General features: G+C 35.4%; 1 protein-coding gene and 1 long non-coding RNA gene across 8 annotated transcripts in view; one reads left to right on the forward strand and one right to left on the reverse strand.

Moving 5' to 3' along the window:
• Positions 1-3,890: 3,890 nt before the first annotated feature.
• LOC128265960 (rabankyrin-5) overlaps positions 3,891-26,787 on the reverse strand; it is a 59,114-nt gene continuing 36,217 nt past the window's right edge. Inside the window, exons 1-4 of one of the 2 annotated variants that reach the window (XM_053002228.1) lie at positions 6,593-6,684; positions 5,676-6,531; positions 4,201-5,620; positions 3,891-4,121 (exon numbers count right to left, since the gene is read on the reverse strand). In XM_053002228.1, the coding sequence (XP_052858188.1) occupies positions 3,983-4,121; positions 4,201-5,620; positions 5,676-6,357 (2,241 nt within the window). In that variant the 5' untranslated portion in view covers positions 6,358-6,531; positions 6,593-6,684 and the 3' untranslated portion in view covers positions 3,891-3,982. Of the gene's footprint in view, positions 4,122-4,200; positions 5,621-5,675; positions 6,532-6,592; positions 6,685-6,732; positions 6,868-26,787 lie in introns of those variants that run through there. The other variant, XM_053002229.1, reaches the window with a different exon arrangement.
• LOC128265962 (uncharacterized) lies at positions 19,366-26,660 on the forward strand. Of its 6 annotated transcripts, none has more exons than XR_008268979.1 (3): positions 19,366-19,471; positions 19,708-19,837; positions 26,521-26,660. It is a non-coding gene; the product is annotated as an uncharacterized LOC128265962 (long non-coding RNA). The 6 variants fall into 6 exon arrangements; XR_008268975.1 differs by having other exon boundaries at positions 19,401-19,613; positions 19,690-19,837; XR_008268978.1 differs by lacking the exon at positions 26,521-26,660 and adding an exon at positions 19,980-20,175 and having other exon boundaries at positions 19,401-19,613; positions 19,685-19,891.

The raw sequence follows: 26,787 nt of genomic DNA on the forward strand, positions 1-26,787 counted from the left end.
ATTTTAGTAAGGCTGCTTCTCAGGCTGAATCACGGTATCATTCTTATGAACTAAAAACTCTTGCTGTTGTTTTTTTTTATGAAACATTTTCGCCATTATCTGTGGGGTAAAAATTTTGTTGTCTTCACTGATTGTAACTCACTTAAAGCATCAAGAACTAAAAAGGATATACATGTGTCCCAGAGTGCAAAGATGGTTGGCGTATTTACAGTCCGTTTCATTTGACATACAATATAAAGAAGGCAAACGAATGTCTCATGTTGACTTCTTTTCAAGAAATCTGCCTTCAGCAGAATTGACTTGCAAAATTCTAGAAAAACGAGTTAGTTTGTCGGAAATATCAGACAATTGGCTTTTGGCCGAACAGCGTCAAGATTCTGAAAAAGTTAATATTGTAAATAAATTGAAAGAAAATTCTCTTGCTGAGGACATTGCTAAAACTTACGAATTGAGAGCAGGAATACTGTATCAATTGTTTCTCGACCATTTAGATGGTCCGTAATAAATCAAATTTATGAGTCCATCATGCATTTGGGATGGGAGAAGACTTTAGATAAGGTCTATGACTATTACTGGTTCGATAATATGTCCAAGTATATCCGGAAGTTTGTTGATAACTGCATTACATGTAAAATATCAAAGTCTTCTTCGGGTAAAGTTCAAGTAAGTCTTCATCCATCTGATCAAAAGGAATATATCATTGTTCAGGCGAACGCTTTCACTAAACTTGTTTATTTAACCCACACGCTTAAAATTGATGCTGAAAATTGCATAAATGCTGTCACGTCGGCTATTTCTCTGTTTGGAGTACAAAAACGCATAATAGCGGATCAGGGCAGATGTTTCGCCAGCACTAGATTTAGTGAGTTTTGTTCACAACAAAAAATTAATTTGCATTTGATTGCGACATGTGCAAGTAGGGCCAATGGTCAAGTTGAACGCATTATGAGCACCTTTAAGAACTTATTAACGGCCGTTGAAACTAGCAATCGATCTTGGCAAGATGCATTAGGAGAAGTTCAATTAGCCTTGAACTGTACGGTTTGTCGAGTGACAAAAGCAAGCACCTTGGAATTGTTTATCGGCAAAGATGCTCGCCCGTTGGGGTTGCTTCCACCCTGCGATATGGTAGAAGAGGTCGACTTGGCAGAAGTAAGAACACGAGCAGGTCAAAATATTACAGCTACAGCAACATATAACAAGGAGCAATTTGATAAAAACAAGGCTACAATTGTTGGACGCAAGGTTGGAGATTTCGTATTGTTAAAAAATGAAGAGAGGCATCAAACAAAGTTAAGTCCAAGTTTAGGGGGCCGTTTCAAATAACTGAATTGTTAGAGGGGGATGGATATATGCTCAGGTCTTTGACAAATAATAGAAAATATAAATTTGCTCATGATGACATAAGAAAAATGCCAAATGCTCAAATACCAGTTGAATTTGAAAGTTGTAATAAGGATTTAAATGATGTATTAGGTGTACAAGTAGAAAACCGCCGTTTTTTCATAGTTTGAGGCTTTATTTCACGGGACCCGGCCGATCCTTGTCTTCCACTCATAGTCACCATTTTTGAATTTCACGAACCATTCTCGGCACGTTCTTTAACTGATACATGACTCACTATATGTTGCTACAATCATTCGACGCGCTTCAGCAGCAAATTTTTTCGAATGAAACGCGAAAAGCAAAATCTCCCGTAAATGACGCTTATTCGGTTCAAATTTCGACATCTTCGCGCACCAACAAAAAAATGGACAATGAGAATAGACGAGCGAGATGATGTGGAGTTGTTGACCGATACCTAAGCTTGCCATGAGATGCTTCTGATCGGAATTCCCTCACCGATTTCCAAAGGTGGCGCCACCCAGTGGAAAACGGCGGTTTTCTACTTGTAATAATTGAAACAGAAACTGTTGAAAGAGACATTAATGAAATCATGTAAAAATAAACTGTTGACAGAAACAGTACAGTTGTTTTTAAGAGTTAATAGTGAAATCATGTAAAAATAAACTGCTAAAAGAGACAGTAATGAAAAAGTTGAATCAGAAACTGTTGAAAGAGACAGTAATGAATAGTTGAAAGACACTGTTGAAAGAGACAGTACTGAAATCATGTAAAAATAAACTTTTGAAAGAGACAGTACTGAAATCATGTAAAAATAAACTGTTGAAACAGACAGTACTGAAATCATGTAAAAATAAACTGTTGAAAGAGACAGTACAGTTGTTTTTAAAAGTTAATAATAAAATCTGTAATAATAATGTAGCACAAGTGCAAAACAATTGTTTTGATCATGGCGTGTGGCGCATTAGATAATATTATGAGAAACCTGAATGGTTAATGATAATGTAAAATGAGCTGTATCAATAGGAAGATGTTATTTGTAATGGAAATAATAGATTTAGGTGACAAGTTAAAAGTTATATTTGAAAAATTTTTTATAAGGTTATTAAATGGTAACACAGCATTTTTGGCAAAATTGCACGAGGTCGTGTAATGGTCAGGATGGCCGTGTCGGCGCACACTAAGAGTGTGTGGATGTTGGTATGCGTGTATGGGTATATAGTCTGTGGAGTTTCACCAGAAGACTAATTTCATCATTATAGTAATGTTGCATCAGCCTCTAACGGTGCTGTGCTTGGTTATCTGCGTGTTGTCGCTTAAGAAGTACCGTTTTAGCGGGGCGACTGCGTTGTGTCGCTGTCGCCGAGTGTGGTTCGGTGGTAAGCACAGAAAGATGAAGGGATGACGCTGGTAGTTGCGTTTAGGATTTCGTGCGTGTGATTCCGAAACTCGCTGCGCTATTACAATGTCGGAAAATAATTTTCAACTGAGAAAATGGTCATTACGGAGTCACAACGCAGTGGCCGGCGGTGATTTATTTGCAAACGGAACGTATGAAGTGGCAGGGTAAAGCAATTACAAGCTGCTGATAATAATTAAATAAAGCAAACTAATCGGGAAGTTTGTGGGCAGTGAAGACTGATGACACACAAAGAGAAAATGTCTATCCTTTTTCCTTAAGCATGATGTATACTTGTTATGGAGGGGAAGGTATTTTCAAAGAATCCAACCAAAATTCAGCGAGCTGAGTCGGCACCAAGCGTTCCACGCTGCAACCCACTCGGCCAAGTCCTTTGGACTGGGAACAATTACACCGACGTAGCACGGCTGCAATATATGTACAATGAGACTGCCTTAATGCGCTCGATCAGGTTAACAAGGAAGCTACTGAAGGCATGAGTAGAAAACATTCCTAACTTCTGCGTCAGCAAGCTTAGTTCCAAGAAAATAAACACCACCTGGTTACCGAATGGCTTTAAACTAAAACACAAGCTTGGGTACAATCGTTGAGAAGCTCCGTCGTTATTCCACTCTTTTCAATATTGGAGAAGTTCCTTTGGATCGTCTAGTCAGCATCGACTTAGTCAAAAATCGAAATCAACCAACGACATTTCAATCAAGCACATGTTTATCATTCCAGCTACAGCTTTACTAACCAAAACCAGTGTTTCCATGTGGCAACTGAAACGGGAACTCCACGCTCTGCCAATAGAATCACACTATACGGAGATGACCGGATATTTTCACAAAGTACTGCCGCCCTGTAAGACGATCGTGGATCAGATAATTTGTCTCAGTACGGGCTACGCTATTAGTCATTGCAGTAGTTCTCGTAGTCTAATTTGCCAACCATTCGAAAGTTTTTAAAAACTACTCCCTTTAAAGTTTTGATAATATAAAAACCACGTATTTTCTAATTATATTCGTTGTACTGAATCAACAACCCTTAAGACTATGTTCGAGCTTTATCAAATCTATGAATCGAAATCATTATATAACCAAATGAAAACTTATTATTTTATTATAAAAAAAAAAAGAAATCATCATGACTTTTAAATTTGTTTATTTTGTCTTCTTATAAACGGCAGTGCATGTACCATTTTAAGTAAGTAATTAATGTATTGGTGTTATTCTTAAACTATGACAATGATCCAATTCCACTTTGCAGCACATTAAAGCAAACGCTGCAAACTCTGACTGGTTTGTTGATACCAAACTTCAAAATGGGTATATCGTTACTGGAACATTTGGAACATAAAACTCGTCCACAATGCCGGCTTAAAAGAGAAAGAAACAAAACGAAAAGAATATGAATATGAATATAATATTTATAAATCAATATTTTCCTGTTCTTACCAATGGTGTTTTCGCATAGTAATTGTAAATCTAGTTGTACATTCTTGACATAAGTCACACTCTGACCACGATGATTCTTTTGGCAATATGTCCAACAATTTGTGAAGTAATTGATCTGTCGCTAGCTTGAAATTAAATATATTTACTCCTTCTCTGTTCTCAGTACCAAGGCACGCCCCTGCTTTCACAAGTATTTTACAAAGTGGCGACTGACCTCGCATAAAGGAAAGAAGAAGTGGAGTATTTCCGTCCATGTCAGGAACATCAATTGGATAGTTTGGCATACATTCCAGAAAAAGTTCGCAAATAAGTGCGGCTGTATTATCCTCCACAATACGACACAACTCATGCATTGGATTTCGACCTTTTAAATTTGTTGCTTCTGCGTTTACTCTTGATTCTGTTAATAGTTCACGTACAATGAGAAACTGACCGCATCGAACAGCAATGTGTAAAGCATTATTGCCGTCAGCATCTGTTGCGTCGTAGTCGGCATTGTTTTGAATCAAAGCAGATACTGCAGGAAGATTTCCGCGTTCAATGGCGATATGTAGGGGCAATTTTTGGACAGAATCCCGTTCATTCATACGTGCACCAGCTAAAATCAGATTTCTGGTAATCATTTCATTATTAGACGCAGCCGCAAGGTGCAAGGGGGTAGATTGATTTACATCATGCACTCGAGAATTTACATCTACCTGAATAGCTATCAAAAACAAAACACTTTCTAAATCGTCTTTCATAATTGCTAAATGCAAAAAATTTCTGCCGCGCTGGTCAATTTGCTCGGCAGCGGAAGGAAATCTATCTAAAATGCGTAGGGCGGCCTTGTGATTACGAATGCCTAAGGCGGCTGCAAAAGGCGTATTTCCGGACCTATCACGATGCTTTAGTTCTATAGTAGGGTGACAAAGAAGAACGGATATTATTTCTTCATGTTGGTTTTCAATAGCTACATGAAGTGGGGACTTGTTTTCAGCGTTCATTACGTTGACATTAGCACCATGATCAATAAGTGTCTGCATAACTTTGGTTAAGCCCCACTGACAACATAAATGTAGCGGGGAAGCTTTTTCCAGAGCCTCATCTCCACCCTCCCCATTGGGGCCTGGCTGTTTGGGAGAGTCTAAATCGCATTTACTTCGAATAAGAAATATAGCAATTGATTCTCTGTTTTCATCAATTGCACGATGTAAAAGTGTTTGTTGGCATCCCTCAGGTCCGTTGTCCCAGCAGTCTGTGTCAACACCATGTCGCACAAGCACCCGTGCCACATCCTCGCGCCCAAGCTCCAAAGCTGTCCATAATGGTGAAGCTCCATTTTTATCGGATCTTAGTGGAAATCCTCTTGTGCAAAGGGCATCCACGACTCTAGGTAGATCGTACTCGATCGACAACTCCAATGCAGAAACCTGATCATCTATATATAGAATCAAATTTTTAGAAACACATACAAAATTGATAAATTAATTTACCTGTAACAGCAGTAAAATCTGCACCTTGCTCTAGTAAAAATATTGATGTATCACTGTCTCCATTCTTAATTGATTGATGCAAAAGTGTTAAGTTGTCCTTATTTCTTGCATTTACATTTGAGCCGCCTCGAATGAGAATTGGTACCATTGCAGTTCTATTAAGAGCTAAGCATAGGCTTAACGGTGAGTTACCATTAATATCTTTGCAATCAAAATCGATAGCATCGTGGACTTTGTTTTTTGTCTGAACAAAAGCTTCTAAGGCATGAACGGAATTAGCTTCAACTGCCACATGCAAAACTGATTTTAAACCACTCTCGATGGATTGTAAATTGCACGAAGCACCATTAGCCATTAACTTTCTCACTAGGTTTGGCATATTTTTTAACGCTGCAATATGTAAGGCTGTTAGCCCTCCCAAGTTCATATGGTCAAGATCGGCAAAATCAGCCAAAAAAATAGCTGCTTGCTCCCCTAGATCTTCGTCCATTGCAAAAAATTGTATAAGGTTATCTCCAGTTTTTGACTTTATAGGATTTGGCTGTGCGCCCATACTTAAAAGCATTGAGGCTATTTTAAACTCTTGATCTCCCAATAGTAAACTCAGTTCTAAAGCACACTTTTCATCCAAAGTGCGCAAATTAATATCAATATGTGGAGCTTTAAGTAAATGATTTACCATTTCTAAATTTTGTTTGACAATCGCTATATGCAATGGTGTTTCTCCTTTTATGTTTTGGATATTACATTTGGATTCCTTTGTAAAATATTCACTCCAACGTTTATTATTTCCGCAAAATTGTCGTGATTTCCAACGTAATTACATATAACATGTAATGCAGTATCTGATGATGGGCTAAAACGTTACATTTTAAAATAATATATTTTTTCTAATTTTTTTTTATATATTTATTTACTTAGTGTAGTCTAAAAGACACTTTTCTTCCAAAAGAAAGTTTGCTGAAAAAACGTCACCATTTCTCAAAGCAGTAATTAGCAGCGTGGATCCCTGTTAAAACAAATATTTAGTAAATTAACAAATATATTGTATTCATACCTCCATATCAACAGCATTTATGTCAGCCATTCCACTTTTCACAAGAGTCTCAGCAATTTTTGAGCTTTTTGCTGATAAAGCAATTTGAAGAGGCAATAGTCCATTTTCACAAAATCTGTTCACTAGTTGTGGAAGCTAAAATACACAATAAATAACAACAAAAATAAATAATAGCTCAATTTTCATTTTTTTACACATTTTTTGATTGTGGTATTTAAGAACTAGGATCTCCAAAAAGAAACAATTTGAGGAAATTATTTTTGAACTGGCAGATCAAGTTTAAATATCTAGTGGATAAATCGTCTATGGCCTAAATTATTATTCTTTTTTTTGCTCCAACAGTATAACCTTTTTTTTAATTTAATTTTAATTTTATATTTATTTATTTTATGTTTTTATGTTTTTCTTTCTTATATTTTATTTCCTCAGTATTCGAGCGCTACAAGTAAAGTGTTTGTTTGAAGCCACAGTCTTGTTACGACAAGGCGTCAAACTCTAGTTACAATAAACAAGAACCTCAAAACCATGACCATGAGTTGTCACTGCATGACTTGGTTTTTGAAAAAATAAATAATAATAAAATAACCGTTAAGGGTGTCAATAATAAAATTTTTGTTCTCTACTCAGCTGGCAGTATCAAATTCTGCTGTTGACGAAGTGTATTAATCAAAGCAGTTTATTAAGCTTCCAAGCAGTTCACTGTTGACAATAGTTAGATAGTTAATTATTTCTGAGTATGCAAAAGTATTCAGCATTTAAGCTATCTGCTTGGAACTATTCTAAAAGTAGTAGTTCTATTGCAGATATATATAAATCGGTTCGGACGACTAAATCATACATATAACTAACAATGGAAAATTGGGAAAAAATTAAAACAAAAATAAAAACCTAGTTTTTTTCAATTTTTTTTTTGTTTAGTCTAGTTGGTTTTGGCGACCTTTTCAAAGTGTATTAATTTTTAGCCGGCTCGAGGTCAGGATGCTGAAAAAAAAAACCACAATTTTCAATTTTGGTTATTTGTCAGTATATTTCGGATGCTCTTCTTGTTTAGTTTTATGATGTAAAGTATTGGTTTAATTTACTGGTTGCGGTCTGAATTTTATTGATATTTGACAACTTTATCGTAATTAATTTATAAACAAAAATTATAACTTCTCTGTTTTTGAATTCATTAAAAACAAGAAAGGAAGCAAACTTCGGCAAGCTGAAGTACATATACCCTTGCAGCTATTGCAAAAATTAAATATTCTTGAAAACATTAAAATTATGATTGACTTGCGTGTATGTTTACATTGAAGCTATTTGTAGCTTATTTGATAGTTCCAATGCAGCTATATGATATCGTTTTCCGATTTTAATAAAATTAAAAGCGTAATTCTGAACTGTTAAATTATTAATTAATCATAAAGAATTTCTAAAAAAATTACAAAATAAAAAACTTAAATTAAAAAAAATATTTTTTTTTAATATTTTTATTGTTTCCTAGGAGCTTTAAATTATAGTCGTCCGATTTTGATGCAATTTAAACCGTAATTCTGAAATATTTAACCATTACTACATCTCGAAGAACTAAAAAAAATAATAACAGCAAAGTTTTATTTTTTTTTATTTTTTTTCCGATTGTTCCTATGGGAGCTATTGTCGTCCGATCCGGCTCGTTCCGACTTATATACTACCTGCAATAGAAAGATCATGCAGATAGCTTTAAAACCGAGGGACTAGTTTGCGTAGAAACGGACGGTCAGGCGGACGGACAGACGGACGGACAGACGGACGGACAGACGGACGGACGGACGGACAGACGGACGGACAGACGGACATGGCTAGATCGACTCTCCTAGTGACGCTGATCAAGAATATATATACTTTATAGGTCTCCTTCACTGCGTTGCAAACTTCTGACTGAAATTATAATACCCTCTGCAAGGGTATAAAAATGTTCGACTAATCTTTGCGACGATTTCCACATATTTAAAAGATTCAAATCTGTATCTTTGGTATTAGTATAAATATATTCTCGGTAGTAAGGACCAATTATCAAATCGTTTGGGGTCAACGGATCAAAAAGAGAGTCCAAAGGCACAAGTAAAAGTGATGTACAATTCATCATAAACTCGATTTCACAAAGCACAAGTTTTTAAAGTATACTCTCTAGAATTTTTTTTAAAGAAATCCTAACATTTTTTTTAGTAACTATATGAGCCTTTCTCAAGCTCGGGATAAGGGGGGTATAATCAAATTGCCGATTAAAGTCTTCCGCTATCTAAAGATGGATTTCGTTTTGATATGGCTTCTGTTCTGGTTTATTTCTGTTGGTCTAAAATATTCAATTCCTACTTTTAAAAAGGATTTATCGGTTGACTTAATTCGACAATATTGATGATGTCCAATTAAGGGAGCTTGTGGATTGTTTTTTCTGTTTTTACAATGCGGACAATTTTAAATGACTTGTTTGATTGCATTTCTACATATCGTAATCCAAACCTTTCACGGATATTTGCAATTGCAGTTTCTATTCCTATGTGACAATTTTGGACATAGTAGTGATGTATAATTTATTTTGTTATAGGGTTATCTTTGCTTAAAATAATTGGATCCTTAGAAGCAATACTCATTGCATCTTCACTCTGAGTCTCAACCAATTATCGTCAGATTAAAGTAAAGGTAAACCATTTAAATTGCTTGAAGATTAAACAAGCTTATAGCGTTTAAGTTAAGTTTAATTTGCATACTTAGAAAAATTAACATTTCCTCTTAGGAAATTTCTTCGACTGAGATATCAATTTTGGTAAAAGTCTTAGGGCCTAGTTACACTTCGGATGTCTGTGACTAGACGCAGTTTATTTTAAGTGCGTCAAAGTGCATAAGGCTAAAAAATTTTGATTTTTACCAATTTTTACTCGATGTTTACTAGATATTTACTCGATAATTGGCATATCCATGTACTTTCGTGGGGAACTATTACCACTATTACCGAAAACAACAACAAAAATAGCAGTTAAACAAAGGCGGGAGGATTTTCCTTGACAAATAAAAACAAAGAACAGCTGTTCAGACACAATGAATCACGTCTGTCAAGTGTAACAGGCTATTTTGTTTCATTGCGTCCATGCCGTTATCGATAGAAGACGTGAGTGTAACTAGGCTCTTATTTAGCCTAAGGTTTGTCAGCTATCTCAGAACCCAAGCTTTAGTTTTTAAAAATCTCATTCAATAGGAAAATCTTGTGCCGTCAGGCAAGATAAAATGACTGCTTTCCTTATCACTATCATCAGGCCCGTCTCGACTGTGATACTGAGACCTACTAAGCCACTGTCACAGCGTTGGACAGCCCCGTGGTTAAAAGCGAGCTTACAGAGCCACGCGTAATAGCACACCGCTAGTTAACAGTGCGATTAATCGCAGTGCTGGAAGCTGCTATAGCCAAGGCCAAAGAGGAACTTATTAAAACTTCCAATTGATGAAGCAGAAGGTGCAACGGTCGCCTATGAACTGGCGCAACCGACCGAGTTCTATGTTCATTTCTGGTGGTAACGAAGAGAAGTTAAATACCCCAAAAAGAAGCCGAGAACTCGCGAGCACCGATGGGAAACAACTCGGAGCCGAGAAGAAGCAACGGGTCCATTTGAGCGCTCCAGCCCTAGCTAGGGAACTGGGAAAAATGACGAGATGATCCTTATATTCACGGACACCAAGGCGAGATCAGCGAGAGGTTGTTTGAGAGTCACACTAGGGGCTCGACCCCGAGCGCAAGGCAGTTTACCGCATCCCCTGGGTCAGGTTCTGCACCTGAAGCAGCTATCGCCACGAAGTCTGAAAATGGGGAAGCCAACACTAACAGTAGGCCCCAAGAAAGCACTTTCTGGCGCAGGGACTTAACAAGCCCACACGAACCCCACTGCGAAGCCCAAAAGCCAACGACCAGATACCATTCTGATCAAGTGCAGCAATGGTTACGCAGTTATGCTGAGGATGGTCAAGTCGGAGTCAACACTACAGGGCCTAAATGACTAGGTGCAAGGCATCCGAAGGAGAGCCAGTGAAGAACTGCTACTCAGGACACGTCCACGCAGCAATTGCAGGCAGCCATACAAACCGGGAAAGCGGCATTCCTGGCGAGACTCCCCCACTGATGCGAAAGGCCTATGGCGGAGCCCAAACAGCGAAGGTCAACCTCTGACCAGAACACGCGCAGAGGATCCTGGAAAAGTGCAAGATCAGGGTTTGATGGGTCGTCTGCCGCAAAACGAAGAAGATCGAGCTAAGGTTTTGCTATAAATGCATGGGCTATGGGCATACCTCCGCCAGATGCCGATTCTCGGATGGTGTTGCCAAATCCACGCAGGAAACGTGGGAAACAGGCCACAAGCACATTAAGCGCTCCCAAGTACCAAAATGCATTCTCTGCTCCATAGGGGGCCAGTCGCGATACCAGCACAAATGACGACGCAAATACCTGCGCCGTGAGGGTAGCGGCAAAGATTAAATACGCCTGCCATGCAGGGATGAAAACGGCCTCTAGAGAAGAGAATGCAAGGCGACCGGTCCCTTGTTGGAACGAGAAGATAGCCACGGCCAGGAGACAGTGCTTGTCTGCCAGGCGAAGAAGCCAGAGTTACAGAGGTCGCCCTACCTAGGAGCTAAGTGAAACACACTTCAGGGCAAAGAAAAAGGCACTGAAGGATGATATAAAAGCAAGCAAGATTCTTCCAGGAACTGTGCGATACGGCGGATTCCAAACCATTTGGGTTCTTAGAGGATGGTCATGGGAAAACTGGACACGCGGCCGACCCCCACCTTGTTCCCCACGCAGCCCCCACTATTACCTCCTCGCACTGAAGCAGGAGGAACTGTGCTAGCCAGCGAAGCGGAAGTTCTGAGCGCCCTAGCCACCATGAAGAAAACCAAAGCCCAGATGGAATTGCCAACGCATCCCACAAGAGCATCTTCGTGCAGATGTACTCGTGCTTGTACCGAAACCAGGACCCAAAACGATTACCCATCTTTATACAGACCCTTGTGTATGCTCAATACAATGGGGAAAATATTTGAACGTGAAAAACGCGTTTAACACGGAGGTGTACCCCATTGCTCGGTATTTGGACCCATCCTTTCGAAAGTCATGTATGACGGGATCCTTAGGCTGACTCTACACGATGGCGATATAGCATTGGTAACGGTGGAAAAATTGCTAGAAGACTTAGCGGACGAATACAACCGGTCAATCGACATGTTGATGAGCTGGCTCGCAGGCAACGAGCTTACACTGGCGGAGCACAAAACGGAGGCTGTCCTTACAGACAGTAGGAAAGACGTCGAGAAGTTACGATTCCCAGCGATGAAGTACCTCGGGGTTCTGATTGACCACAAGCTGACCTACAAGTACTACTTGGACTATGCAGCAGCCATATCAAGGATGATGGCCAAAACGGCAATTCCATACGCCGCGCCTATTTGGACCGAGGCTATGCAGTGCCAAACGTACAAGCCAGTTTACAGGCCGACAGCCAGTTTACAAGCTGCTTCTGCACAGTATCTGAGGAAACCGCCCTAGTGGTTGACTAACTTTCCAGCGGCAGAGCGAAGGACTGGAATCTCGGCAGACAGGATTCAGCGGACCAGGACCGTCAAGCTTTGGCCGGAGAGATAGGACAACGCAAGAATCGGACGATGGAAGCACAGGCTGATCCCCAGCATAGCTCCTTGGTTAAACAGAAGACATGGACCGGTGGATTTCTACACTGCGCAGATGACTCCCAGGGAGTGGCACCTTTTTTTTTTAATTCACACCTTCCTTTATCTTCGCTATATATATACATATATGTCGGAAAGTATGTAGTGCAGCGTTTCGACAGGTATGACCATGGGTTGTGCTGGGTATACTAGATATACTAGATACTAGTTTTAGTAGAATGGGGACTCAGTTTGCGAGCTGAGGCCGAGTGTGGCTTCGTATGCGTTGCTAGGTCTGGTCTCTCTTTTTTTAGGCTTCTGGTTTGTAGCGTGGCGTAAGATAGACACGTGCTTGATCCTTAAGAGAGAATTATGAGCAAAAAAGGCATCGAAGACTCGCTGCATTTGCCAGAATTAAGCTCAGGCAATCAAAAACCAAACGATCAAGTAACCAGCAATGACGACTTACAAGGGGATGACTTTAATTCTCCGACATCAGAAGTGGGATTCGGCCCTAACCAAACTTTGTCAAGGGATGTCTTCGCGTTGTTGGAGCAACAAAACCGGAATTTTCTGGAACTGGTTAAGAATCTACAGATGCCGGCGAGCACAGTACAACAGACTGGAGAGATTTGCTTGCCGAAATATAATTCGGACATTGCTGGGGTGGATGCCACACAGTGGTGCGCTACGGTCGACATAATTTTACGATCGAAACAGCTAAGTGACAGCGCTCTTATATTAGCGCTGAGTAAGGCCTTGGAAGGCACAGCGGCCCAGTGGTTATCACAAATATGCTATCCAGGAATATCTTGGCAACAGTTCCGGCATTTGTTTGAGCAGCGTTTCGAGACTTCAGAGACGCCAGCCGCTGTTATTTTTGATCTTCTAAATAGTCGCCCAAGGAACGGTGAGAGCTTGCCTGTTTTTGCGAGTCGCTGCGTGACGTCACTGTGCACAAAATTGCGTAATTTAAATTGTTTACAAATTTCCATCGCTTTGATTCTTGGACATATGGCTAATTTCGACCGGCGTTTACAACGAATGATACACACAACGCATGTCAGCAATCGACGTGAGCTGCAAGCGGAGCTGCAAGTTTTCTCTGCGCTGAAGGAGCGTCCTATTGTACCAAACTGGGAACCGGAGACCAAGCAAGCTAAAACTGCGGAACTAAAATGTTATCAGTGTGGAAAACCAGGACATAAAAAGCAAGACTGTAGATCTGGACTAGGATTTCAGTTTTCATCAACTGAAAAGGAGCGGCGTTCTGGGCAGCCTCCTCATGGAAGGGCAAATGTAACTTGTTACAAATGCCAGGAGCCGGGGCACCGGATTGGGAGTAAGATCGGAAGAGAGTGGTGCAGTGCACTATGGTGGAGCCTAAATTGAGTATGCTGGTTAATGGTGAGAGATTTCCAATAACATTTCATCCGGAAGCTAAGTGTTCATTAATTAAAGAAAGTACAGTACTACAGTACTTCGAAAATCAAGATATCATTGTTGATGGTAATTCTTTGGTAGTTTTGTTTCACATAGTACCAGATTGTGGAATCAAAAATAATATTGTCATTGGCAGACAAATATTGGTTCAATGCTTTTGGTATAGTTTTTGTTTTTTTTTTTTGTATTTAACTGGTTGAATCAACTAAGACTGTTCAATAGCGACCATATAGATTTGGTCCAAGTGAGAGGGCGCTAGTACGTGGCAAAAATAGAGAATTAATTGAGTATAAAGTTATCACACCTAGTAAATCTCCATTTGTTATTTGTAAATATAAAAAGAATGGTTCAGCAAAACTTTGAGTTGATTATCGGGAATTAAATAAAAATAAAGTAGCTGATAAAATTCCATTACCTCTGATATCAGATAAAGTAGCTAGTCTTCGGGGAGCAAATTATTTCACTTCTCTTGTCATGTCTAGTGGATTTCATCAGATTCCAATGCACTCGGAACAATCAAATACTGCTTTTGTTACACCTGATCGGAAGAACGAATTTCTATCGATGCCATTTGGATTAAAGAACGCTTTTTCTGTGTTTCAAAGAACGGTTGGAAATTAATATAGAAATTTTAGTGAAAGATGAATTTTTATTTAACATTTCAAAATGTTTCTTTTTGAAAACAATAGTTCGGTACATTGGTTATGAGGTAAACGCGGCGAAAAATTAAAGCAACATCGAAATCAATCGCTACATTACGACAGCTCATCGGTTTGATGTCGTATTTTCGCAAATTTGTTCCGAGGTTTTTGCACAATTTTGGAACCCTTTGTATTTTCTCACATCTGAAAATAATAGCTTGTTTTAGAGTGTAGAGCACGAAGAAATTAGCAAAAGAATAATCACTGTATTAACGAACAAGCCAGTGTTGATTATTTTTGATCCTTAGTTTCCAAATGATGCTTTTACTAAGTTTGTTCATTTGCTTTGCACCTTCTTTATTGATGCTAATACTTGTATTAACCCACTGAAATCTACGATAGTCATTTAAGGTGTGACAACACGTCTAATTGCCGATCAGCGGCGAAGCTTGACTGGTTCAAAGTTTATGCAATTTTGTTCTTATCAATAGATAGATCTACATTTAATTGCCGCAGGTGCAAGTCGAGTCAACGGTCAAGTTGAAAGGGTTATGAAAACCCTTAAGAATCTGTTGACGGCTGTTGAGACAAGCTCTATGTCGTGGCAAGAAGCACTAGTGGAGGTACAGATGACCCTTAAGTGAATCGTAGTACTAAATGTAGTCCATTAGAACTTTTGATTGGTAAAATGGCTAGGCCTCTGGGGCTAATCCTATAAGCGATACTGAAACCGAAATTGACAAGATATCAGAAAACAAAATTTGACGAAAGCAAGACTAAGGTAATTAGATTCAGTGTGGGTGACTTTGTGCTCAAAAACAGTGGGAAACAGCAATAGAAATTGGATCCAAAGTTTAGAGGGTCTTTCGTTGAGGTATTGGAGGGAGACAACATGTTTTAAAATGTACGCTAACAAAAAAAAACACTTTGAGAAAGTTACCGGATGTGTAAATTTCAGAGAGCTTGATGCAAATTTTAAAGAACAAAGTCTTTTTGAAGAGTCTTTTGAAACATGACCATGGGTTGTGCTGGGTATACTAGATATACTAGATACTAGTTTTAGTAGAATGGGGACTCAGTTTGCGAGCTGAGGCCGAGTGTGGCTTCGTATGCGTTGCTAGGTCTGGTCTCTCTTTTTTTAGGCTTCTGGTTTGTAGCGTGGCGTGAGATAGACACGTGCTTGATCCTTAAGAGAGAATTATGAGCAAAAAAGGCATCGAAGACTCGCTGCATTTGCCAGAATTAAGCTCAGGCAATCAACAACCAAACGATCAAGTAACCAGCAATGATGACTTACAAGGGGATGACTTTAATTCTCCGACATATATATATATATTGCAAGATAATTATAAGATAATATTGTAAATATTAAATAAATGAGATAATAATAAAAAGACTAGATTTAAGTACATAATAACATCTGGCAACGCCAACAAAATATAGAAGTGTACGGTAACACCTAGCTATGTTCGGGCATTCGCAAATAAAAATTTAAAGAGTTCAGTCGTGTGTACAGAAAAAAAAAGTGCACTTCATTACTGCTATAGAAGGCATTTTGTCCAGCCATAAGGACAGTGAAAACAAAGAGGACAGAAAGATGAAACTATGTACAAAGAACGATACGCAAGGCAACGAAGGAGAAGACATTACAAATTACGATATGCAAGAAAACGAAAGAAAACAAATTACAAAGTACGAGAAGCAAGACAATAAGAATCAAAAGAAGAGATTAAAAAATGGGAGTATAAGTAACTACGAAAACCAAACTGAAAATCAAGATGTAATAATAAAATAAAGCGGAATTATTAAAAAAAGAAAATAAAAAAGTAATTGTTATGATAAAAATAACGAATACATGTCTTAAGCGTTTCACATTCCTAAACCAAAAATTTAACCGAATTTCAACGAAGGTTAATGAGCGAAAAAGCTAAGAACAAAAAGGAAGAATATTACGAGGATATGAAACTTGATTTGATGTAACGAGAAGTGGAGCTACTAAAAAGAGAAGCAAGAATTTTTTCAAAGGAAAACGAATTGTTAAGAATGGTAAAAATCAGAAATGAAGAAGATACTCCCAATTACAAAAACATTCCGATACTCATCTTAAGGAATTAATATCTGAAATTGGCCCAATGAAAGGCGAAAGCGACAAAAAAAATTCTGTCTGTTCAAAACATTTATAAGCTTGATGAACGCGCATTGTTGTTTTATGCTATCAAAAAAAATCCAATTAAAACCTGATTTCAAATATCCAAACTATGATCCTAAAAAATAAATTCTACAGATGGAAATAATACCGTCAGTGCTATAATTGGATATTGAAGAGTCACATGCCCAATGAATGCCGCAAAGCAAAAAGGGCACATGGAGGTTTCTTCGTCTGTGCAAAAATGGGAAACACTTCAATAAACTGTACGAAACGCAGGGATTTAAGCCAAAAAGAAAACGTTACCATTAAAAATTCATATGTATGAAAAAACGGTATATATTTTTACTAGCAAAACTAATAAACTTATAACAAGAAGTTATTGAAAATGATCCTTTACTTAAAAGCTACAATGGAATAAGCAGAAGTAAATTAAATGTTGTTGGAATAATTAAAAATCATATTTGAAACAAAAAAGAATTTAATAACGACTTGTTTGTTGTACCAAACTGTACCAAATCAGTAATTTTAGGGACAGATTTCTTAGAAATGAAAAGTTTGTGTTAATAAAAGAAAGCAAATTGAACTCAAACTTAGATACAGTAAGTAAAGACAATAAAAAAAGGCAAGCAGAAGACATAAAAATACTTAAACTTTTAAACTTTTTTCTGAATCAATATGTTGAGAATATTCTCTACAAATTGCAAGTCAATCGGAGTAAAACTAACAGCGTTTCAAACGACCGGCCTCTAAATCGATTTTCCCGAAAACGTCTTTTTTGAAGTTCGTAAACATCAACAGAACCGTTCCTTTTGAAAATTTAAACAATACTTCTTCACATAAATCAGCAGGTAAATACGAAGAGTTTTTTTTATATTTTTTAATAACAAATTAACCGCAATTTTTTTTTTAGCTCAAATTGCGTTGTTGACTCAAAGTGCTCAAATAAATATAAAAAAAAAACAAAAAAATAAACCCAATCGTCGGCAGAGTTAGAAAATTTTGGAAATGATATCGAACATTGTGATAGTAAAAAATGCAGCATGTAGACGTACTTAACAGATTATTATTATTATTAGTATACTATATTATTATTATTATTAGTATACTATATAGTATTAGAAGAAAACACATTTGAACAAAATCTTACAATTTGCCAAAGCAAAGATAAAGATTTCCAAAAAATACATCAAAGGATAGAAAAAGAAGAAAGTAATATGCTTGAGATGAGAATTGGTTAAATTTATCGAAAAAGTTAAGTTAAGTTAAAGTTATTTTAGCAATATATGACGATAACATGCGATACAAGTGATATGAAAAGTATATTAACCAATTATACGATATTACTCGATCCCTTAATTAACTGATAAAATTAACCAACACAGCCCTTACAACGTTGATGCTGTTTCAGAAAACGACAGATATGATATATCAGATGTTGAAGGTTATCAAAAATGAAGTTATGGATAAATTATGAAATGTAAGATTTATAAGAAAGTGAAATGCAAGATTTTGAAGAAAGTGAAATCCAACAATTAGAAGATAGGTTTTTAGAAAGAAGATTTAGAAGCAGAAAATGAAATGTAAGAATTAGAGAAGACAGTAAAATGCAATTTTAAGAAGACGATGAAATGAAAGGTTTCAAAAGAAGAGTAAAATTGCTAAACTAGGAGAACAATCTTAAATCAACAAAATAAGATCAAAGACTAAACATAACTTGGAATATCGCAGAAAAGTAGAAAACAATATAACTCGTAAGATTTAGGCTTAATATAACATTAAAAATCGGAATATAAAGTACTAAGAATGTCATGACAGCCGAATTTTAAAATAATAATAATAAAAAGACTAGATTTATGTACATAATACAATCTGGCAACAATACAAATTTACGGTAACCGACTTTTGTTCGGACATTCGCAATTAAAAATTTGAATAGTTCAGTCGTAGGTACAAAACAAAACTGTATTACAATTCTACTACAGAAGGCATTTTAAAATTTATTGTAAGATGTATGTAAATATACCTTATAAAAACAGTGGAAGCAATGATGACTTTCCGAAAAATTTTCGATCGTTCCCATGTCGGCTATATGATATTGTTAAAACAATTAAAACCGTAATTTGAAATAATAAACCAATAGTATTGATCGATGTTTATCCAAATTACAATTTGTTTTCATATATTTTTCGGATGGTTCCAATGGGCGCTATATGAAAAATGACTACGATGATATATGACTTTAATAAATCTAAAACCATAATGGCCTAGTCCCACAGAGCATCACCCACCATCTCTTTTAAAGATGGTCTCTAAGGTTTTGCCGGTTATTCTTTGACGGTAAAATTTTCGTTCCTAACCGCACATTTCTAGCATATATTTAGACGATGTTTATTCGGTGAAACTCTAACGGCTTGGCGCCAATGAATTTGAGTTAACATAGTGGCCATCTATGTTTTTGAGAACCAGAGTCGTAGTCGAAAGAGAAGGGGGGCTTGGGAGGTTAATGCTTTGTTTACGTTTAAACAAGCCACGGCTGCTCTGTGGAAATAGGAGTTTCACATTTGTTAAAAATTTCAACCGTTTCCAACGGATGGCCTGTGTGGAAAAAGGGCATTAGTACTATCGTGATAGCCGACCGGGCCCGACCGGTCGTGACCGGTGCCCAGCCATCAATATTATCGATGGTTGGTGCATACATATGTAGGTATTTATGTATACATACATAAATAAAAAGAAACACTGTATTATAGAAATAGGTTCTGTTCTGGTTTCTTCTCGTTTATTTCGACCACTTTCTAAACTGCTTTGTGTGGCTTTTCAAATATTTAGATTGGTAGATTTTCGAACGTTACAAATTTTATGCAATGAAGAAACCCTTGTAAAAAAGTTTGAACATACTTGAACATACATACATAGGTGAAATTGTGTACTACCTTTTTTTATGGAACAATAACATATGCACATAAATAATTTATGTATGTATAGTATTACTGGTTATAAGATTGATTTGTGTGAATGCGTTTCAGATTTTTTAAATAAAGTAAAGAAAAGTACTCTTTTTAATTTCAGTCAACTCGATTCTCTGTAATTTTATGGGATACAGACCAGCCTGAAACATATGTACATATGTGCATAAATATGGAGTGCACGCAAAAATCAAGATCCAGCATATTATTACTATTCGTGGCAGTGTTTTTGGGTTTGTATTACTTATCATTTGATAAGTTTTTGTCAGACCTCACATTGAAGAAAGGTATTTCTTAGCTAGAAAATGAAGCTGGTAATCAGAAAAAATCTTCAATGTTATTTTTTTATTACATTATCACAATGATCGGCCGAAGTTACTAAGATTGTCCCAGAATTAAACATCTGCTGTGTTGGTCCGATACACCAATCGAAAGGTATCCCTAAAAGACACCACACTTGCGCTCTAGTTTGGCAAGAAACCAAAGCTTTTAAACTAGTAAATCTACAGAAAAGTATATGTTATTTATAAGGCATCGACAAATGTTAATCAAGCTGCCTTAATATACATAGTTGGCCTAAAGACAGTAGTTTGGAATATATAAATATATATATATACATTTTTTTTAACGCTTTTTTAAAAAATATAAACGGTCCTAGTGATTTATCTTAAATATTTTTAATATATCGCCTATGAGATTCCACAACTTTTGATATATAGCACACTGTCATTCGAAAGTTGTCAAGCAACAAAACCGTTAACTTTTCTCTGTTCATAACACCAAAATCCCTGAAAATGTTATACAAAATATTTTTAAGTAAAAGCAAGAAAAGTTGTCACTAAATATTTCAAAAATATTTATTTTTATTTTAAGCTTAAGCTAAATCATATGCATATACTATTAAAAAAAATGAGCAAGACATTAGAAAATATGTTATGAACATTTTATTATTATTAAATTTTAACTTCGCTATTTTTCAATGGATTTGAATATTCTTCGATACAAATTAATGATTTTCTATTTCAGAATTACGGTTTCATTTTTATTAAAATTAGACAATGATATACTAAATGCTCATATGATTAAGCGCAAAATCATCATATCCGAATATTGCTTTTAAAGATTATTTAATTTAATAACATATACGCAAGTAAATCATAATTTTAAAAACATTGTGGTACTTTGACTATTGTTCAAAAACCAAACTTCTTTTATCAAACAAAAAAAGAAAGGAAGCAAACTTTTGCAAACTGAAGTTCCCTTGAAGCTATTCAAAAATTTAAATGTTCTTGAAAACATTAAAACTATGATTTACTTGCGTATATGTTTAAAAACACTGTAGCTATGTACGATGATTTGCAGCTCAATTAATCGATATTTCCTATGCCAGCTGTATGATATCGTTTTCCGATTTTAATAAAATTAAAAGCGTAATTCTGAACTGTCAAATTTTTAAGAAACCAAAAAGAATTTAAAAAAAAAAAATTACAAAATAGAAGTTTGACATTTAAAAAAAAAAATTTATTTTTGTTTTTCCATGGAAGCTTTATGTTATGGTCGTCCGATTTTGATGAAACTTAAACCGTAATTCTAAAAAAACATTGAAATTATAAGTTACTTGCGTATATGTTTAAAAGCATTGAAGCTATGAATATTTGTAGCTCAATTATTCAATAATTCCTATGACAGCTTTACGATATCGATTTCCGGTTTCAATAAAATTAAAAGCGTAATTCTGAACTGTCAAATTATTCATTAGTCAAAAAGAATTAATTTGGAAATCAAAGTCTTAACCTCATATCTTGTTGGCTGTATTCTAAGTAGCTTCGTGGTACACATCTATGAGGCAGAACGGCGCGGGTCCAAGTCTATTTCCAAAAAAGTTTTTTAATAATTATTTTTTTTATAGTTATTTTTTGTTAGCTTGTTTTTTTTTATTTTTAATTGCCGTTGTGGTTTTCTTAATGTTTTTACACGTTTTTTTGTTGGATTTATAATATTATATTTGATAACCAACTAACAAAGCAAAATGTAAAAAAAATGTAAAACGCTAGTGCCATACTGATTTCATAGTTAAAAATGATTGCAAACAATATACAAATTTTTTCAAACTTTATCGACTAAATCGCAAGCGTTATTTACTTGAAGTCAGTTCGGCAAAACACCAGCAACTAAAATAATAAATGCCTACACCTCTTCTTTAAAAATTAAATATATATATTATACAATTAATCAATCAATGATATCAAAATGTCAAGAAAATCGGCTGGTAGGTGTTTCATTCCTTATAATCAAGCTTCCAGGTTTCTGCACCAAATCATGCAATCACCAGCAGCTTTTATTCCTGACAAATAACAAAAAAAAATCAGCCAAAAAATAAATACAATTAAGATTTTCTTGAACTTTTAAAAAAGGAGAATGCGAGTGGTGAAAGACCAAACGCCAAAACGGAAACTTTATATACGATTCGTCGACCTTTAAATTTGCGTTTGAAAGTTTTTTGAAAGTCTAGTTTTGGAGTCATTTTCTTTTCTTATTAATACCACAAGCCAAATATACTCTAAAAACTCTCCAATTTTGTGATAGATGTCATTTACCCGAGTGGTACTCAAACAGCAACGGTGTTAAGCAAAAAAAAAAACGTGATCAGTGCCCACATCTGTTTTTTTTTTTTTGAAAATTTTTTTGATTGCCTTTTTACCAGGAGATCTCGAGCCAAACGGCAGTAAACAATCTGATAAACTCGCAATTATATGATGTTCCTGGCAGAGACTGCGGTCGTAACAACACAGAAGAATCTCACAACTTTCTGCGCTCATTCTGTAAAATTTTTTTTTTTTGGTCACAAACTTCTTAAAGTTAAATGATTTTGAGAACCGTTCAAACTAGAGCTAGAAAAAATTCGATATATTATCATTACATCAATGTTTTTTAATTTAAAAAAAAAATAGATTTTAGGATTGACAAATTTTAAAAGGAGTGCAACGGAAAAGGTTAATATACTTTTTTAGTTCATGTGTTGTGTATGTATTCTGCAATGTTTTTAATGAATAACAACCATCTTCACAATCTTCCTCAATTTTTCTAAACTTATTAAAAAAATAATTTTTCTCCAAATCTAGAAACCACTTAGAAACCTGCCCTCTCTATTACTTATTGCTTCCCTAATTTTTTAAGTACATATGCAAAGTTTTGTGTACCGGAAAAAAAAAATTGGTTTAAAAAAGTTGCAACCGTTTGACTTGTTCATATCACAACATAAATTTGGTTATGGATTGTTAAAATCGAAATCTAAGCAATTAATAAACCAAATCATAACTAGAACATCAGTAATTCGCCTCGGCATCAGTGTTGACATTTTATAACCATTTTTCTCATTGGCGGTTTTAAAACGAAATCGCAACATAAAAAAAGTTTCACAATTAATAAAAAAGTGCATAGTTGATTGATTTCTTATGTTTTCCTTATGCAAATAAAAATTTTAGATTTTATAAAGCAGACAAAATGTTATTCTGCAACTTTGGCCACTCTTTAGCTTGAAAAAATCTGGCATCGCTATATGTACGCGGCCCTTAAATTACAATTAGCTTTTTAAGCTAAAATAGCTCTCCAATTTTTTTTTGCCAATAGGGATACGGAGCTTCTATAAGAGGGGCATTTTTAAGTTGGCATCTCGTTATGAACTAGTCATCGAAAAAAGGGCGCACATTTGACTTACATCGCATGATTGTGACCAATATTATAAGTTATTGGAAATTCAATAAAAATACAGCAAGACTTGTTTGACACACTTATATAATTAAGAATGATATACCATTGCCCTAGAATTCCTAGAAGGGTTGTTTTGAAGGACAATTGGATAAGGACCTGTGCTTGTCAAGCAAAACCGTCCAAAAAACTCTTTAGAACATGTTTCTACGTAGATTAAGAACGGCACCAAGTGCCATTTTTATAGCGACGACAACTTTGTTAAGAAGAAATGCCGCTAAATGTTTTCACTATTTATAAAAGATTTTAGCTGCCACAACAGTCATCGTTTTCAAATCAGAGCAAAATGGGGTCTGAAACGCCACTGAAAGGAATTGGAGCGGAATTAAAGCTGAATTGATTTCTGTGGCACTACTGAACATTAAATTATCCTTAATTTTTTAATTTTTGCCAAGCAAGCCGAAGTGTATAACCCTTGCAGAAATAATAAAATAAAACTATTTTTTAAAACGACTGTTTAATTTTTTATGCGTATGGGTTAATAAATTAAAGCTATGTCGATTTTCTAATGAATTTTTTAAGCTAATAGAAATCGTACTTCTAAAATATTAAAGCAATACTATGTCTCGAAGTGAATTCAAAAACAGCAAAGCTGAATTTTTATACCCTTTTAGAAGGGTATTTTCCAACGCAGTTACGAAGACATATCCGACCTTATAAAGTATATATAGTCTTGTTCAGCATCACTAGGAGACTCCCTCTAGCCATGTCCGTCTGTCTCTCAGTTTTAAAGCTATCTGCATGAAACTTTCCCCAAAAATTCCTATTGCAGGTAGTTATATAAGGCGGAACGAGCCAGATCGGACGACTTTAGCATATAGCTCCCATAGGAACAATCGGAAAAATAAGTAAAAAAAAATTTACAACTGCTGTTTTTATACCCTTGCAGAGGGTATTATAATTTCAGTCAGAAGTTTGCAACGCAGTGAAGGAGACGTTTCCGACCCTATAAAGTATATATATTCTTGATCAGCATCACTAGTAGAGTCGATCTAGCCATGTCCGTCTGTCCGTCCGTCTGTCCGTCCGTGTGTCCGTCTGTCCGTCCGTTTATATGCAAACTAGTCTCTCAGTTTTAAAGCTATCTGCATGAAACTTTCCCAAAAGTTGTCTTTCTATAGCAGGTAGTATATAAGTCGGAACGAGCCGGATCGGACGACTATAGCATATAGCTCCCATAGGAACAATCGGAAAAATAAATGAAAAAATATTATAACTCTGCTGTTTTTTAATTTTTTGTTTAGTTCTTCGACATATAGTAATGGTAAAATATTTCCGATTTACGGTTTAAATTTCATCAAAATCGGACGACTATAGCATATAGCTCCCATAGGAACAATCGGAAAAATAAATGAAAAAAAAATTATAACTTTGCTGTTTTTTAATTTTTTGTTTAGTTCTTCGAGATATAGTAATGGTTTAATATTTCAGAATTACGGTTTTAATTTCATCAAAATCGGACGACTATAGCATATAGCTCCCATAGGAACAATCGGAAAAATAAATGAAAAAAAATTATAACTTTTCTGTTTTTTAATTTTTTGTTTAGTTCTTCGACATATAGCAATGTTTAATTATTTCAGAATTATGGTATAAATTTTATCAAAATCGGACGTCTATAGCATATAGCTCCCATAGAAATAATAAAAATATATAAAATAACTATCTAATAATTGAGCTGCAAATCATCATAGTTTCAATGTTTTTTTTTAGCACATACTCAAGTAAATCATAATTTAAATGTTTTCAAAAGTATTTAATTAATGCAATAGCTGCAAGGGTATATGAACTTCGGCTTGCCGAAGTTTGCTTTCCTTCTTGTTTTTAATTTATTTTAGTTCTTCGACATATAGTAATGGTTAAATATTTCAGAATTACGGTTTATATCATATAGCTCCCATGGAAACAATATATATAAAAAAATAAAATAGTTTTTAAATGTATCTTTTTTATTTTACGCTTTTAATTTATTGAAATCGGAAAACGATATATAGCTGGCCGTAGGAACTATTGAATAATTAAGCTGCAAATCATCATAGCTTCAATGATATTAAACATATACGCAAGTAAATCATAATTTTAATGTTTTCAATGAATATTTAATTTTTGCAATAGCTGCAAGGGTATATGAACTTCGGCTTGCCGAAGTTTGCTTCCTTTCTTGTTTTAAATATACTTCGAGATAAAGCATTGATTATGTTTCCCAAAAATCCTTTGGAAGCTTTTTGATATATTCGTCAGATCTGTCTTTTTCCGACTAGTAAAAATGTATCCAGACATTTGTGAAACTGAAAGACTAGTTTGTGTAGAAACGGACAGACGTGATATGGGTAGATCTGCTCTGATGATGCTGTTCATAAATAGAAATACTTTATAGTGTCTTCTCAATGCGTTGCAAACTTTTCACTAAAGTTATAGAACCTTCTGCAAGGTTTTACAAATAAGTTTATTGTGACAATTCATTGAATTTAAATTAATTTTATGCAAAAAGAAAAACCCAAGAAAAAACAGTGGTTAATCGTTTTGTCATTTTTGTTTATTAAATAAAAAAACATTGCTACTAATAAGTTTATTGTGACAATTCAATGAATTTAAGTTTATTTTATGCAAAAAAAAAAAAACCCAAGAAAAAACAGTGGTAAATCGTTTGTCATATTTTTTTATTAAATAAAAAAACATCGCTATATCGACACTAAAACGATGTTTAAGTTTTTTTTACGATTATTTTTGTTTTTATATTTTTTATCACTGACAAAAAAGCTACTTAAGTAAGAATAAAACCAAGTTTTTAAAAATTAAATTGTCGTCTCTCTTGTAATCCATTAGTTAACTAAGCAATTGCCTATAACACCGCGGGATTAATATGATCAACAAATTTATTCTTACTGGCTGAGTAACGTATGAGGAAATTTAATAAAAACAGGAGCTTTCTACAACCTACAAATTTTATTTTCTCGTTTTCAAATACCGTTTTTGCACACCAAAACGGTGCTCTCACCAACGGTTTTTAATTGGACCACCCTTATATACTATTGTTCAAATTGATAAAGGACATTAATGCGATCTTTTTTTTGCATATTGCGTATTTAATAATAGGTTAATTACAAAGATAAAAACCTTCAAAATAATTTTTATATTGTAATTACAGACAAAAAAACATTGGCCGATGTGTTACAATGTTATAAGTGCTCCGTATCTATAGAAAAATATGTAGTTGATAATAAAACGATGACGACGCCACTATGCTCAAAGTTTCAAGAGTCATTTAATTATACGGTGAAGTGTCCATATTCAACAATGTGTTTGAAATCTATTTCAATACTGCACCTTAAAAATGGCCAAAATCAGGAAGTTATTACCAGAGGATGCGCTCAACAAAAAAATACTACTCAGGTGTGATATGTTTATGAAACGT

The sequence above is a fragment of the Drosophila gunungcola genome, unplaced genomic scaffold, assembly GCF_025200985.1.
Source record: "Drosophila gunungcola strain Sukarami unplaced genomic scaffold, Dgunungcola_SK_2 000189F, whole genome shotgun sequence".
NCBI lineage: Eukaryota > Metazoa > Arthropoda > Insecta > Diptera > Drosophilidae > Drosophila > Drosophila gunungcola.